The sequence below is a fragment of the Nannobrachium achirus genome (assembly GCF_963921795.1).
Source record: "Nannobrachium achirus genome assembly, chromosome: 6".
NCBI classification, from domain to species: Eukaryota; Metazoa; Chordata; class Actinopteri; order Myctophiformes; family Myctophidae; genus Nannobrachium; species Nannobrachium achirus.
The window spans coordinates 54,113,839-54,129,318 of NC_137815.1; the positions used below are offsets into that span (position 1 = coordinate 54,113,839).

The window sequence follows — 15,480 nt, forward strand, 5'->3', positions numbered from 1 at the left end:
GCATTCACCAGTGTCGGCAGGTTAGCATTTCACAAGGTTAGCATTCACCAGCGTCGAACTAATGGGACATCGAACAAATGCTATGTTGCAATATCAACAAAGTAAACTAAGAGCGGTGTGAGAAGCTGTCATATACTGCCCACCTGTGTTGAACAGCATAGCATCTCACATTGCCTGCCATCATAAACAATGTTCTATTTACCATGTTTTTCGATGGCACCGTGCGCGGCTGCGCGCGGAGCTTGCACGTTAAGCACGCGGCCACTCCCGTTTGCCGACGTTCAATGTCTTGTCTCTCACGCGGAGAAGAAAAAACAGAGCCGTGACAATCTGTGTGTAAGCTATGGTCCATAGTAAACAGGCGGTGTTTTACCAAACAATCCATTTGGGAAAAGAAGAGGAGATAGAGATACGTCCATGTTTGTGCAGGAGCTTGTACACAATGCAATGAGGAAGCAGCGACAGGGGTGCCCGTGGCCACCTGCTTACCTGGTTACCATGGTAACCTGCTAACCCGGCTGAGGCCGTGTTTGGCGGCGGAGGTTTAATCACTTGAAACCTAGCATTGTATGCATTCAAATAACACATCAGCTGCATGTCCAGGGTGACATAAAGCAAAGTGCAACGGCAGCTATGGTTCATGTGGTTATAATGGTAGTTATTGGATTAATCTGTGAGGTTGCAGTCATGTCCACCCATATTCGCTCATACTAGGACATGGCGTTTTGTAGGCGGAAGCTTTCCGAAGAGAAAACGCAAAACTCGAAGAAGTTTGAGTAAACATTAATTTATTGGAAACGTATGGACTAACACATGGCGAGGAGTTGACGGGTCGTAGAAAACAGTTTGGACAATGCGGTGAGCACCTTATATATTGCATTTGTACATGTTTGGGTTAGGGTTAGAGAGAAAAAAAAACGTCTTCAAAATAAAAGTTATCTACAGGAGTTATAATTTATGGCTACACCAGTGTATTAGCATGGATTTATACTGGCAGCCAGAGTAGTAGGGCAAAGCTACCCCAAAATTATCAGTTACTGCTACACCCCCAACCAATCAAATGACATAGGGCTCCAATGCCTTCAGAGCATTTTTCACCTAAAATATGTATATACACATAAAATAGGCTTAAGGTTACCTAGTTTCCCTTTAACACATGGGCGGCCAAGGTTTATAACATTTATAGCTGTTGCTGGTGCCACCATTGACTTACGTTATGTTTTGATGAGCCCCGCAAGCTTCGTGCGTGTGCACGTGCGTGTCCAGAGAAGATTGAGGAGGTACTCCATTTGTTTACAAACGCTCGCGAAACTCGCGGTAAAAAAATCGCGGTAAATCCGCGGTAAAGTGTCGCCGTGAAAACAATCAGCTCTCTGCCTCCATGGGGCTGTTTTTACCTCATTCTCAGATAAAGCCGTTCTTATGTTTCAAAGTAGAATCTAAAGCCATGTAAAATCCTTCCGTGTGGGGAGAGACAGGGGGCTTCCTGCCCTGGCTGGGTGACGTAATGGATTCAGGGCATGCAAAGGGAAGCTGCGGTCTCGAAAAGTTAACTATTTGTTGACTCGTCCCTCGACGATATAACTTCCTGTGGCAGGGTGACATCTAGTGGCCATAACTCGTCCCTGAACGCGTTTGGCTCCCCAAGTGTTAATGTAACACTGAGTGTACAAATTGCCCTATAGGCTAAATCCATGTTCTATACCTTCATAACCTGGAGGGCTTGCAGGGCACAGCATTGAAGCGCTTCTCCAGAGGCTCCTACACACAAATAGGGATGGGACGATAAGCGATGTTATCATTTATCATGATAAAAAACACTAACAATAATCATATCGTGGAGATTTAATTTATCGTGATATCGTCCTCTGTCATGCACTGGGATCAATTCACCTTTTATTTGCCGAGGTGCAAGCATATCCGGTAGCACTTAAACCCTCTATAACTGGTAAAAGGTACTTATAATAAACATACTTGATACTGTCTTTTTTTCACTCTCTATCAAATGTCTTTGCCAAAAAATAGCCGATCTACGACGCACTGTGAGCTTGTAGATCTTCTATTTTTTGACGAATGTTCTGCACCAGGATAATGGTTTCTGATTATCGCGATAATATCGTAAATCGCAATTTCTTTTGTCACAATAATCGTGATATGAATTTTTCATATCGTCCCATCTCTACAAACAAAACAACAGTAATGAGCAGAAGCTAAATCAACTGGATCCCTCCTGAATGAATCAAGTGTAACAGAGGAACTGCTGCTGTATCGTCGTGTCGGGTTCAGGGATACTGACTCCACTGAAGAACACGTTGGAATGGAACACTTGCTGATGCCGAGGGATCAGGTCACCTGTTTGTGTGTGTGTGTGTCATCATAAACCTCTTTACAGCACACGATCACTCGCTCTCTAAATATAGCTAAATATAACTCAAATCTAAAATGGCACAGATGCTTTCCCGGTTTTAATTAATGGGTTCAGTGTGCTGTGCTGTGCTGTACCGTTCTAGAGCATACATGGACAACTGGCAGCCCAAGGGCCACATGCGGCCCCCCACCTTCACTTAATGCTGCCCCCAGGTTGATATAGGAATACTGATATATTATTGATTTCAGCTGTTACAATTCCAAACATGAGAATGCGGCGGAGAGAGTCGCAGCCCCAGCCTGAAGCATCAAAAGTCTAGTATCTGCCCTCGTTCCATAGGGATATCCCTTATTCCCTTTGGAGTAATGGTTAAGATATTGGACTTTCACGCGGGAGACCCGGGTTTGAAGCGGGGTGGGGAGGTTCGGAGCACCTCTGTTACATTGGTGCCGTGATGCGGATCCGGGCTTCCCCGTAGGAGGAGGTCAAAGGGGGGTGAGTGTGGCGGAGAGAGTCGCAGCCCCAGCCTGAAGCCTCAAAAGTCTAGTATCTGCCCTCGTTCCACATCGGGTATCCCTTTGGAGTGATGGTTAAGATATTGGACTTTCACGCGGGAGACCCGGGTTTGAAGCCGGGTGGGGAGGTTCGGATCACCTCAGTTACACAAACATGAACCACTTTAATTACTTCAGTCTATATTAGTACATAGATCTATACCTACTCTAAAGAAACATGCACAAACTAGTAACAGAAAAGGAAAGGCCACCCACCCTTACTTACAAGGCTGAACACTAAAACCACATTAATTAACACAAAGCTAAAACATTGGCAAACACAGAGATACAAAGGACTGGTGTGGTTCAAGATTCAAGATTCATTTATTTGGTCCCAAAGGAAATTTGTCTTGGACATGCAGGCTGCTACATAACATACAACAGGACAAGACAGACAGAAAGTAAATTACCAAGAGTTAAATTAAAAAGGGGAGGACAGTGAAAATAAAGAAATTAAAAAGTAATGAATAAAAAAAGAAAAAGGCATCTACAGGACTATGTGTTGTTTTTTTTTTTGTTTTTTTTGTTTTTTTCAAATTCAATACATAACATTATTGTGACAATATATCCACTTCAACCTGGTATCCCGATTTTGGGCATGTCATTATTGTCAACATTAAAACACATACCGTAGTTAACAGTCTATGCTCAAGCTCACAACGCTTCACATCAAATCACTACAAAGTGTTCTGAAAAGTTGGGGGATCTCACTAAAATCTCACAAGTAGTAGTACTACATTCAAACCACTAGATGGAGCGCAAGCTCTATTCCTCCAGTAGCTATAGTCAACGCTCTGACTGGTGCAGGCTAATGGATGCACATTATTTGTTCTTTTAAACTTATCTATTCTTAGCAAGGCATGCATTTAACCATCCATGTACAAAGTATAGCTTTGTGTTTTACATAAAGCCCTTGATTATATTTTATATAATCTGTTGTGCAGTCAGTGTGGTAATGTATGTAAAGTGTGTTGGATCCAAGAGTTCAAAGTAAGTGTTATAGGTCAGACAGAGTGGGTCAGATGTGGGCCCATCATTTTTTGACTCCTTTATGTGCCAAGTTTGCTGTCCCCCCGTCCTGTGCCCTCTGTGCCACCCTTTGCTCCCCCTTCCTTGAACTAGACAGAGAGATGTAATAGTTGGGCAGTGTGTCACTGAAATGTAGTGGAGTCGTGAAAGAAAATTGGTTCCAGTAAGGTAAAAGTTCCTAGAAATGTTACTCAAGAATAGCCTACAGTACTTGTGTCTTGTAGTAGTTACTACACCACAGACTAGCCTGTAGCCTGGGGGGTTCAGCATCACAAACAAACACAGCTCAATACAACATATTATATATTCACTTCACACCACACAAGACACAACAATGCTTCATCGATCCTAATTAGCAACTAAACTAAGCTAACACAGAACACTCACCTTCTAGGTGTGATGGAGATCATTTTCACTTCTGTTCACAGTCTTGTACATGTGTCTTTAGCAGATTTGTTCACAATCACCACCCTGGTAAACACTGCCAACTCCACTCAACGTCCATGTGGATACTGTTATGTGCCACTTATTATTGATTTAGAGAGTCAGACTGAGTGCAATATGAACTGAACCCATCTATGCTCTCTCAACCTCGCCTCACTCGTGGATGTCATCGCGTTACATAACAATGTGTGTCCTTATACATTTCGGCCACCATCGACCCTGTTCCTGGTCATGTGACCTGAACCAATACATGATTTTTTTTTTTTTTTTTTTTTTTGAATCTTTATGCAAATCAATACATGACTTGACATACCCAGCGGAAAGCCTGGTGATGCGAGGTTATGACATACCCCCTCCTTGGAAACAGGGGCGTCAATTGCTGCTAAGGTATGGCAACATGACTGGTGTCTTGCACGTGCGCCTTCGTGCGCGTGCAAGACACCAGTCATGTTGCTATACCTTAGCTTTTTCTGAACTGACGCCACTGCTTGGAAATGAACTTGTACCTTGAACAATCTCTAGTCTATAGTGACCCTAGAACACTAAATAATAATAATAATAAAAGAAACAATCAATACACAATACCCTTTTTTAACAATGTGCAATTCAGCTCAGGTCAGCACAAAATCACTGAGCCTTTCAGTGCTTTGTAGCCCTTTGAGAGTGTGTTGTTCTGTTGTGGTGTGTGAGTGACACACATAAGTCCGTCTATGTGTCCACATCAAGTGCAGCTGTCCTCAGGCTCAGTCCACTGTGTCCCCTCTTGTGTGACATGTGCCTCCGTAGGCCTGGAACTCGATATGAATAATCATGCATTACAGTGATCTGATTTCCAATGCTCTTTGCATCGCATAATCATGCATTTATACAATAACAGGCAGATTAATATTTGACACCGACAGTGTTGTGAAGGAATAGTTATTTAAACGAAAGCATTCGAAAGACAATTTCTAATTGAGTTGTTGAGTTTTACTAATCTTCCTGCCGTCCACATACATGTACTGTTTAACATAAAAACAGGACAGTGAGATTATACTTGATTTCAATATGGATCTTGGTCACAAAAACATAGAATAGGATTGCACTAACAAACAAACTCATCAAGAGACTATGTTAAACCTATTCAGCACAGTTTATTCAACAAGGTTTTTTGGTTAAACATAACTAATCAGTAAGATAACCTTGGTAACCTTGGTAACCTTTGTAACGGAAACTTGAAAAGTGCTTTATAAATGTATTTATCGTTGACTGAACATAAATTAATAATAATAATGATGATGATCATCATCATCATCTTCCTTTTTTGATAATTGGATGCAAGGCCAAATGTAAGCCTGTGCATGCTGGATCCAATGTAGTTTTACTTCACTTTTAACAGCCACGTTCTCCATTAACCTCAGTGTGCTCAACCTGCTGGTGTGCATTAAGCAGAAGCCGAGTCCAGCTGAGGTTGGATGTAATTCTCCAGCCCCCCAAAGCCCAGATGTTCAGATTCCTTGGACGCATAAATTCATCAATCCAAGCAAAGGGCTTTTTACCAGTCTGTGCTGCATTAGCCACTGTCTCATAACTCTCCTGGAGACCCGGCTCCTGGGTCGAAGTTCTGAGCTTCCTGCCAATTAAGGGCAGTTGTGTGGTAAGCAGATCCATTCCTCCAAGCTTTAGAGGAAGCACAATGTCTTATTTCATTCTGATTCCGCTCTCCATCACGACCTATAGTGACAACCCAGACCGTCTTACAGTATGTTGTGTAAACTTTGGTGACCTCTTTCTCCAGATGCTGCTTGGAGAACCATGACATTTGCTTTGAGGCAGGCTGGCAGATAGACAATTATCACCAGCAGAAACTAATGTGTATGCGTGTACTGTTGTTCCCTATTGAGATTGGTACATTTCCTGGGGCAAGCTGCCCAGATCACACATGTCACACCGGTATGTGTATGCAGCCATGCACGTGTGTGTGTGTGTGTGTGTGTGTGTGTGTGTGTGTGTGTGTGTGTGTGTGTGTGTGTGTGTGAGAGAGAGAGAGAGAGAGAGAGAGAGAGAGAAGGGGGGGGGGGGCACCTGTGGGTGGTCGAGATTGTGTTTTCTTTTTTGGGTGCATTTCTCCCTCTTCTTATATAAACCTTCAACACACGTGCCTCTCTTCCAGGTCATGCCAAGGTCGACATCCTTTCACATGTCTGCTGGTAATGAGGTTTAAAAAGGAGTGCAGTCTGACCCCCCCCCCCCCCCCCCCCCCCATGTCCCCACGCTAAAGAACCTGATCTGAGCAGGCGCTACACTGTGGTTAAATCACTTCTGGCATCATGACACCACAGGATGATGTCACGTGCAGTCTCGCTCCGGGGATGCACTGCGGAAAGTCAAATCAGTTTTATTCATGCAGCACATTTCATACAAAATAAACTCAGTGCTGTTTAATTAAAACAAAAATATATTTACAAAAGAGATACCAATATAGTAATGTGAAGCCTGAGAGAACAGCAAGGTCATAAGACTGCTTGGAAAAAGATGACACGGTTGTGTCAGATCTCAGGTCACCAGTCAGTTTCTTCCAGAGAATAGGACCATAATGACTAAATGCTCATTAGATTTACATTTTATTTAGTTATAGTTAGGAGACCAGTGTCTGATATGAGAAAACAGATTGGTGAAACAAAAATGTGAAAAATAATAAAAAAGGAACATTTGTCTCAATTCGAAATAGTTTTTTGCTCGAGGACAGTACATGGTGTATCCTACAAAGTGCAGAGTGATATTTGTGGGTTGTGTGATGTGAGTTGGATTTACTTTCAGGGCTTAATTGATGCTTTCATTTTATGGGAGCTGGAATTACTTCCACGAGTTTACTTTGGAAATGTCTATTTGAGCTAAACCAGAAACAAGGCTCTTGTTGCAGCAGCTTGAGGAAGAGTCCTTTTTTGGAGGTTGACAGAATGTCTCATTTCAGTATTTCTCCAAATGGAATCCTGAAAACATAATGTGTCCCGTTACTGGACTATAACGGCCATGAAATGTATTCCCTATTCATGACAAACGTTCCGTCTCTTTACCAGTAAATAATACACTATACAGTATTAGTACTGCTACTAATACAACAACAATAATATTAATAAGGGTAAGGGTAATAATAATAAGGGTAATAATAATAACAATAAAAATACTAATACTAATATTAGTATTTAAAGAAAATGTGTTTTATGAAACACCAACATGATCTGCCAAAACATGTTGTTGTTGCCATGCAAAAAATATGATCCCATAAAAAATAAAAAAAGCTCCACAAATATTATTAAATAAAATATGAAATATAGTAATTGGAGCAAGTGCACTTTTAAGTCGCTCTGGATAAGACTAGAAATTACAATATAGATTCTATATTGCAATTGCAATATAGAATCTTGCAATTGCAATATTATATATATATATATATATATATATATATATATATATATATATATATATATATATATATATATATATATATATATATACTGTATATATATATATATATACTATACTATATTGTACTATGATTCTGTATCATAGAATCATACTGGTGGGCAGAAATATCTGCACATAAAGAAAACCCTGACATACTTTACTTCTGAACAAAAATGCCTCACAGATTAAGTGAAGAAATAGGCCGTTCACCACTGTGATACAACAGTTGTCTTTTCTTTTATTGAGGAGAGTCAAGTTGGGCTTTTCCATTTTTTAGAAAATAAGCCGCTGACAATATTACAAATAATGAAATTGTTACATCATTCACAGGGTTACAGTCAATATACATTTATACAGAAATACAGATCTCCCACGTTAAGTCACAGTGGTCTGAACCGGCACAGGTCTATAACCATGGGCCACAACAGGGCCAGGGGAACACGTGATCATTGCCCTATTCTCCAACAGAGCCAGAGGGGGTTGTGGAGTGGTTGGGGGGGGAGCAACATACTGTAGCAGAGAAGCACTGGGATATTTGTGACATGGGAGGCAGTGCGTGGCCTAGTGCTTGAACCCGATTTATACCTATAGTCGTAGGGTTAGTGAAAATAGAAGATCTACAAGCTCACTAGAACTGTCTGCTAGTCTGCTATGTGAGATTGTAGATCGTATGATGGAGCATAAATAAAAGAATGACAGAAAGGAAGGACACAGGTTTGTCGATTCACCACAGCAGCCTCGTCAACAGTGTGTTGTTTACCAACAGCCGTGTGTTCTGTCAAAAGAGATTGGCGAGCAAGACGCTGATGCTAGTCTCTCACTCATTGTAATGTATCTTCTTGTTCAAACATCAGCCCTAGAACAGAATGGGAATGCAATACTGGGAAATAAATTATGAATCACTGCGGCAGCAGAGGGAGCTGTGGTCCTTCATGCTTGAACCTTTCGACAGGAGCCATTTTCTATGCACAGTGTCTGTCCCACAGGCAAGCAGAGCCACATGCACCGCTCCACTTGGGCAGAGTTCAAATACAGTCCAATGGGTGCTGGCAGGCACAGCTTGTTTACGCACACTATCATGTAATTGTAACACTGTCTGACACTTAACTGTTTTCCTTTTGCCCTTCACAAATAAGCAAGAAAGGTGATGTCTGTGATCAAAAATAGAAATAGCTTTTGGCTGATAAATTGTAAATATATATATTTTTTGTAGTTAAATTAAATTAAACACTGACAATGACCATTTGACAATTGTGAAACCACAGACAGGACCATATTACATCTGTTTAATCTACAAAGGACTGTTTCAAAACTCGGTACAGCAAAATCAAGCTGTTGTAATTACTTGAACTAACTCTAATTTTGAACCATATATTACACCATATAAAATCAAAAGCTCAGTTTTCATTTGACAATGAATCAGATGGTAAAAGAAGCGCTGTTTTGGTTTGAAAGGGGAATTATTGGAAGTAAGTGTGTTGAAGAAACCATTTAGTTCAGATAGTAAGCTGAATAGCCTAATTAACTAAACGTATGGATATATTTTAACAGTGTTCAGAATGCATCAGTTAATCATACCTTTGCAGTGGAGAAATCTTGAGCCAGTATTCACATAATTTAATCCATTATTTAATTATCCTAAATGTGTGTGAGAATATATTTTAGTAATATGCTTATCTCAGTCAACTAAATTGATTCTTAGATTTTCAGCAATACATAATGTGCTGAAGCACATGGAATTAGTTTTTGTTTTTGTGGCAGAGGCTTTGTGATATGGTTGCTGCTGTTCTTCAAAATAGAGTACAGAATCCGCTTGAATTAAATGATAGTAGGCCTAAGCATAGAAACCTTGCCCTCGTCCACTTGCTCGAGGAGGTAAACGGCAAGTTGCTTTGTGGTTTCAAGTTCAGAAGATACATTAATAATTAATGTCGAGCTTTCAGCTGTCAAGAGCTTTAAGAGTCAAAAGACTCCATTCCAAAACATACTCAACCCAAACTCCTTATGAAGAAACAAGTTCAAATCCACCAAGTGGAATTCAGCAAGACTAAAGCACACAGTGCACACTCCTCATAGTCTAAAGTACTATGCAGTATAAATAAAAGCTCAGCACTCTCGTCCATCAGTTACATCTATTAGTATGTCTATCACACTGCCATAATCAAATTAACACGTCAGACAGTTCTTTGAAACACAGATCAAGGATAATCACTAGATGAATAACTCAAGTCTTGGCAGCTTCCTCGGACAAGCAGCTAGATTAATTCAAATGGATTGGAGCCGAGAGGAGGGCGTTGGTTGCAGGTTTAGTTATGTAGGAGCAGGGTTTGAATTTGTAAAAAAATAAAAGAGAGAGGGAGAGAAAAACAAAACAGAAGGTGGGGATATTTTCCTAAGCTCGACTTTGTAGTTCTCCTATTGCCTATATTTTGCCTGCATGTATTTTCTTATTTAAAAGAAAATATTTTGACAAATATAAACCAACATAGGGATGCCAGAGTTTATGTGGTTAACACACATTTTTTAAATGAATGATTAAAGTCCTATTGAGTCACGTTCATTTTAGTAGTCTTCTTGGTGACACCTCTGCTATGTCTATGGTGTGGTGGATTTCAAAATGTCAAAAACAAAACCACGGAAGTACCGCTACAAAATGAGTCCTAGTGATGGGGTTATTTTGGAAAGCAACAACATTATCATGAACAATGTTTTCACTTTAAAATGAATAATTATATTTTCATACATTTCTGGTACCAGCATCATTTTGGCGGAGGCAGACACTCACGTCAAAATAGTAGAGAAGTTGTCAAAAAACCTAATTATGTGGAAAGGTTATGGTGAAAAATATACCCGTGAAATATTATATAAATTATAGTTTCAATGAACAACAGTAGGACTTTAAATTCTGATATTATCAAACATATCAAACATATCAAACATATCAGACAGTCTACATTTCCCAAAGGGAAAAGCATGAATTTAATTCGGTCTGCCCAGAAGCAAGGACTGGCAATAGAAGTGAATGACCAGCGATATCAAAAGCAGAGGCACGGATCCCCCATCACCCCCAGCAAACCGAACCCTGCTGAGACGTTTGAACAGAAGACCACGCAGCCGTACTGCCTAACGATATACAGACTCGGGCAAAGGGTCCCTACTAAGTGACAGTGAAGGGCTGTTAAATTTTTTAAGCGCCGTGAACGCAAAAGGAAGACAAGTTTTAGCTCCCGTTAAAAGTAAAACTGCACGTTAGCATCTGGGTCAGAGCATCGCTTCTCACTGCCTGTCAACTGTGACTAACAGGTCAACAGTTCTTGTGATTCTACCCTCCTCTACCTTCATGTCGCTTCCAGTGTGAAATATTCATGGTGGCGTGTTGAAAGGAAAAAAGGGAGGATGATGTTGCAGAAGAGGGATGACAATTCCTGTGTCCTCGTCCCTGTTTGAGACCCCTGGACAGCCGTGGGAAAAAAAAGTTGACATAACTAGAGTGATATTTCAACACTTTCTCCCCTTTTCACACCGATTCTATCCAGGGTTATGGTTCTCCTAAGGCTCTCTATAATACCACAGAGAGGACACAAGTAACATAAGATGGACAGCACGGCACGAGAAGATCCATGTTCATCGGGAAAAGATTGCCCAAGGCTATAGGGACACCTACAAGGAGAGGTACTACAGTATGTGTACTGTGTGTGTATCCCAAAGTGCGAGGGTCAGCTTGTTCGGCCCTGCTGCGGATGCTTTTAAACTGTCAACATGACATCAAGCGACAACCGAACGCGGACTGTGGTGGCTGAGAGGTGTGTGTGTGTGTGTGTGTGTGTGTGTGTGTGTGTGTGTGTGTGTGTGTGTGTGTGTGTGTGTGTGTGTGTGTGTGTGCGTGCGTGCGTGCGTGCCGGCAAGAGGAATAGTTGCGGGACGTCGTGACCTGGACAGAGCATCTGTGATCAAGGTGCGGCATATCGTTGTGGTCGAGTGGAAACCGTGTCTGTCCAAAACCGTTCCTCGCGATATACCCCCCCCCCCCCACCCCACTGCAAGATATCTGTGTCTGGCTCTCAAGGCCGCGACACACAGCTCTGCCTCACTGGCTCAGTGGAAGTTGAACGCTTTCTGCCTTATATTGTCACCAGGCTTTTCTCTTCGCAGATGAGTAAAGCCTGGCTACGCGAGGCTACTGCAGGGGTGAGATCACTTTATTGGCCAGGTTTGCAACGTCTGTGATCCACCACCTCCTCCTCCTGACGGTTCTCCAGGTTAAGAGGAGCCTGCATAAGGCCAACCGTCTCTCTTTGTTCATCCCCATGAACCTTTCTTCTCGTTTGTGTCCCCGTACACCACATTTACCCACAACATAAAACAATGATTGGACAGCTCTCCTTTCATCAGACAGCTTAGTTTTTGTTTTTTTTCTTCACAGAAAACCATACAATAAATGCAATTATATTGTCTATAAAACTTAAAAACAAAAAACTCGATGCAGGGAAATGCCCTGCTTATCTACACGGTTTTGTGCACCAACATGATTCATAAAAATAAAATAAAAAGTAAAGGAAAAAGTTTCATAAGGTTTTTTTTTCTGGATGTGCAGTCCATTATGACCTGACTTATGTCAGAAAACCATTATATAACAATAATTATCATAATAATTCAACATTAGCAATAATGATAATACAATTAAAATTTATTTTGGAGTTCAGTATTACTGCCTGATTGTAAAATGTGTGGTATCAAAACTTCAATACTTCAACATAAAATATTGCTTCAAAAGGAAAACTCTGAAAGAAAGGGGGAAAAAAAACAACAACACTAAATATAATGTAAGAACATTATACTCTGTAAAGTGTGTCAAATCCAAGCTCTTACAGAACACGGTTCTAGTAATAGGAAGCAAATCAAAGCACTGTGTGGAATCAATCACTCACTCAGCATGCCATCAAACACTGGCCTGGACGCTTTCTGTGCACTCTCAGTATATGCACAGGCACCATGTGCTCTCACTCACACTCACACTCACACTCACACACACACACACACACACACACACACACACGCACACACACACACACACACACACACACACACACACACACACACGGTGCACATGAGGGGAAATATTATACTGTGTCATCCAAGCATAACGTAATGTGTGATGTGGACTCAGGGTATTTTCTGAACTTGGAAGTAAACAGTGGAGAAAAAACAAGTTTGTTCCGTTCACATGTGCCCGTGGCGGAAGTATTATGTGTCCAAAGTATGTGTCGTCATTCATTACACCCATTACAGTCCACAAAATAAGAAAATAAAAACAATAAGTGCCAATAGAAGCAACGACACCTTCCTCCAGTCGCCCTATTCCTTGATTCGTTTCCTCCTTGAACTGAACAATCAGAGTACCTACTTCTGGGTCATTGTGTTGTGTGATATGTACAGGACAGTGACTGAGGTACACGAGGGAGGGAGTTTGATTCGGCAGGCTGTGAAGTTGTCATTGAGGAAAAAGAAGAGACATGAACATCTCCATGTGTTTATAGTAAATAGGACGCATGGTGAGAGGGAATCTTCATCACAACATTTCACACAAAAAAAAACACTTGCTATGAGAAAAACTTTTTCAAATCAAGTGTTGATTTGAATTTGTAAATAATGAAAAGTCTGAGTAAATTTTGTCTGTGGCATCACTTCATGCCAAAATACGTCCATTTCATGGTTTTCTTTTCTTTTGTCCTCACGTGGAAACGGTTGAGAATGAAAGACAGGTCCATCAGTCTCTTCTGTGGTTTGTCTTTCACTGGGCGACGGGGAATCAAGTTTCCTCCAAGATGTCCAGAATGAAAAGGACAAAGAAGGTATCTGAGTCTTTCAGAGAAGGTTGGTCTCGTCTCCTCAAATTTTCCTTTTTTTCGTGCCCTTTTAAAGGGTAGCTTTCCTAGTCAGTTCATCTAGTTTACAACCTTATATCATCTATATCTTTATATAGACTCCTTGCTTTCTCAGCTTTCCTTCTCTCTTCTTTGTTTTTTCTTTAAAAAAGTCTTTACAAAATTCTCGAAATGGACAAACAAAATCAAAAAGAAAAAAAAAGTTGAGGAAGTTCATACAACAACAAATGAAAGTTGGTGGAAGATTGAAGTAAAAACACATTGCTGGTCAAATGGAACCGCTCATGCTCCACTGGCTCCAGGGTGGGCAGAGGGCCCCCACCATTGCCTCATCATCACGTGGACAAAAAGTCCAGCAACCCTCCAGAGCGCTGATCCCAAGGATGAGGAGGGGAAGGACTTCAGGGGATGAGCGGGGCAGAGGAGGGAGGGAGGAGAAGAAGAAGAGGGAACCGTGAACCGGGGATGAGTGCTGGTAGTCTGGTAGGAAGACCAGATACACTGTCACACACACACACACACAAAACAAAAAAAACAAAAACAAAAGAGCAACACATACACTCCATCCACCGCAACCCAGAGCCCTGGATCCTAAACCCCATTCCTTCTCCCTCCCTGTCTCCTCCCCATCTTGGTTTTGCTCGGGGGAAAGGTCAAACCTCCACGGACTGGATCTGGTTCATCTGAGCCCGCATCATCTGGACACTGTTGAGGATCTTCTTTTGGTGGCCAGCTAACGTCACGCCCACTCTCAGGATGTCACTGTTGGTCAGAGGCAGACGAAGAATGCATTGAGTCATGGTGACACTACCATGGACCACACCGTGGGACACAGCGCCACTTTTAACATTCGGGTTTTCCCTTTTCGAGGTGCCAGAAGGGTGGGGTTTGCCACATAGGACAGCATGATAAAAGCCAGAAGATTTCAATGGTTATGGGAAAGCAAATACCGGTACATTGAGTGCACTTTTCTGAAATTGGTAATTTAACTTTATGCTATTTCAAGCGTCCTCACACAGTCGACCTCAACAATCAGGTGAACCAAGCAGGTAAAAGCCATCTTGGACCCAACTTTGTGAATGACATTGACTGCACCACTCTCATGGTACTATTACTGTGCCAGCTAAGACATATCATGGCAAAATATCTGTCCTGTCAACACCAGACATTTCCAGACATGAACACTGTTTTTGTATCTCTTATTCAATTAACAGGATTCCATTAACATCTGAGCATAAACTGTAACAATCCGGATTGCAATCCATATTCACATATTCAAAAGCAGAATTCTTAGGATGATTGAATGGTCTTAACTGGACTTGGTTATTACAATAAGCAGAGGTATGAAATACTGCACATAATCTGCTCAGAGGTGGCATTCTTAAAGGAGTAGTTCACCCCAAAATGACTTTTTTTCTATTGATTACTCATGCCATGGAGACTAGAGTTCAATAATATTTTTTGGTTTTTGTCGCATTCCTAAGACAAAAATGTGATAACAATAAATTTACCCCCATTCGTTCCGGATGGTGACCCGTTTCGAAACGGGTCACCATCCGGAATCAATGGGGGTAAATTTACTATTTACTAATTTTTGTCTTAGGAATGTGACAAAAACCAAAAAATATTATTGAACTCTACTCTCCATGGCATGAGTAATAAATAGAGAAAAAGTCATTTTGGGGGTGAACTACTCCTTTAACATGTACAAGCTTTAGACTCTGGCCACAGAAAATACTCATTTCTGATTGGT

At 41.2% G+C, this 15,480-nt stretch overlaps 1 protein-coding gene across 2 annotated transcripts in view; it reads right to left on the minus strand.

The window, feature by feature from the left end:
• Positions 1–14,380: 14,380 nt before the first annotated feature.
• Positions 14,381–15,480, minus strand: part of ephb2b (eph receptor B2b) — a gene marked incomplete at both ends in the record, with an annotated part of 219,640 nt that continues 218,540 nt past the window's right edge. For both annotated transcript variants that reach the window (XM_080728979.1, XM_080728978.1), the window contains one exon: positions 14,381–14,489. In XM_080728979.1, the coding sequence (XP_080585105.1) occupies positions 14,381–14,489 (109 nt within the window). The remainder of the gene's footprint in view (positions 14,490–15,480) is intronic.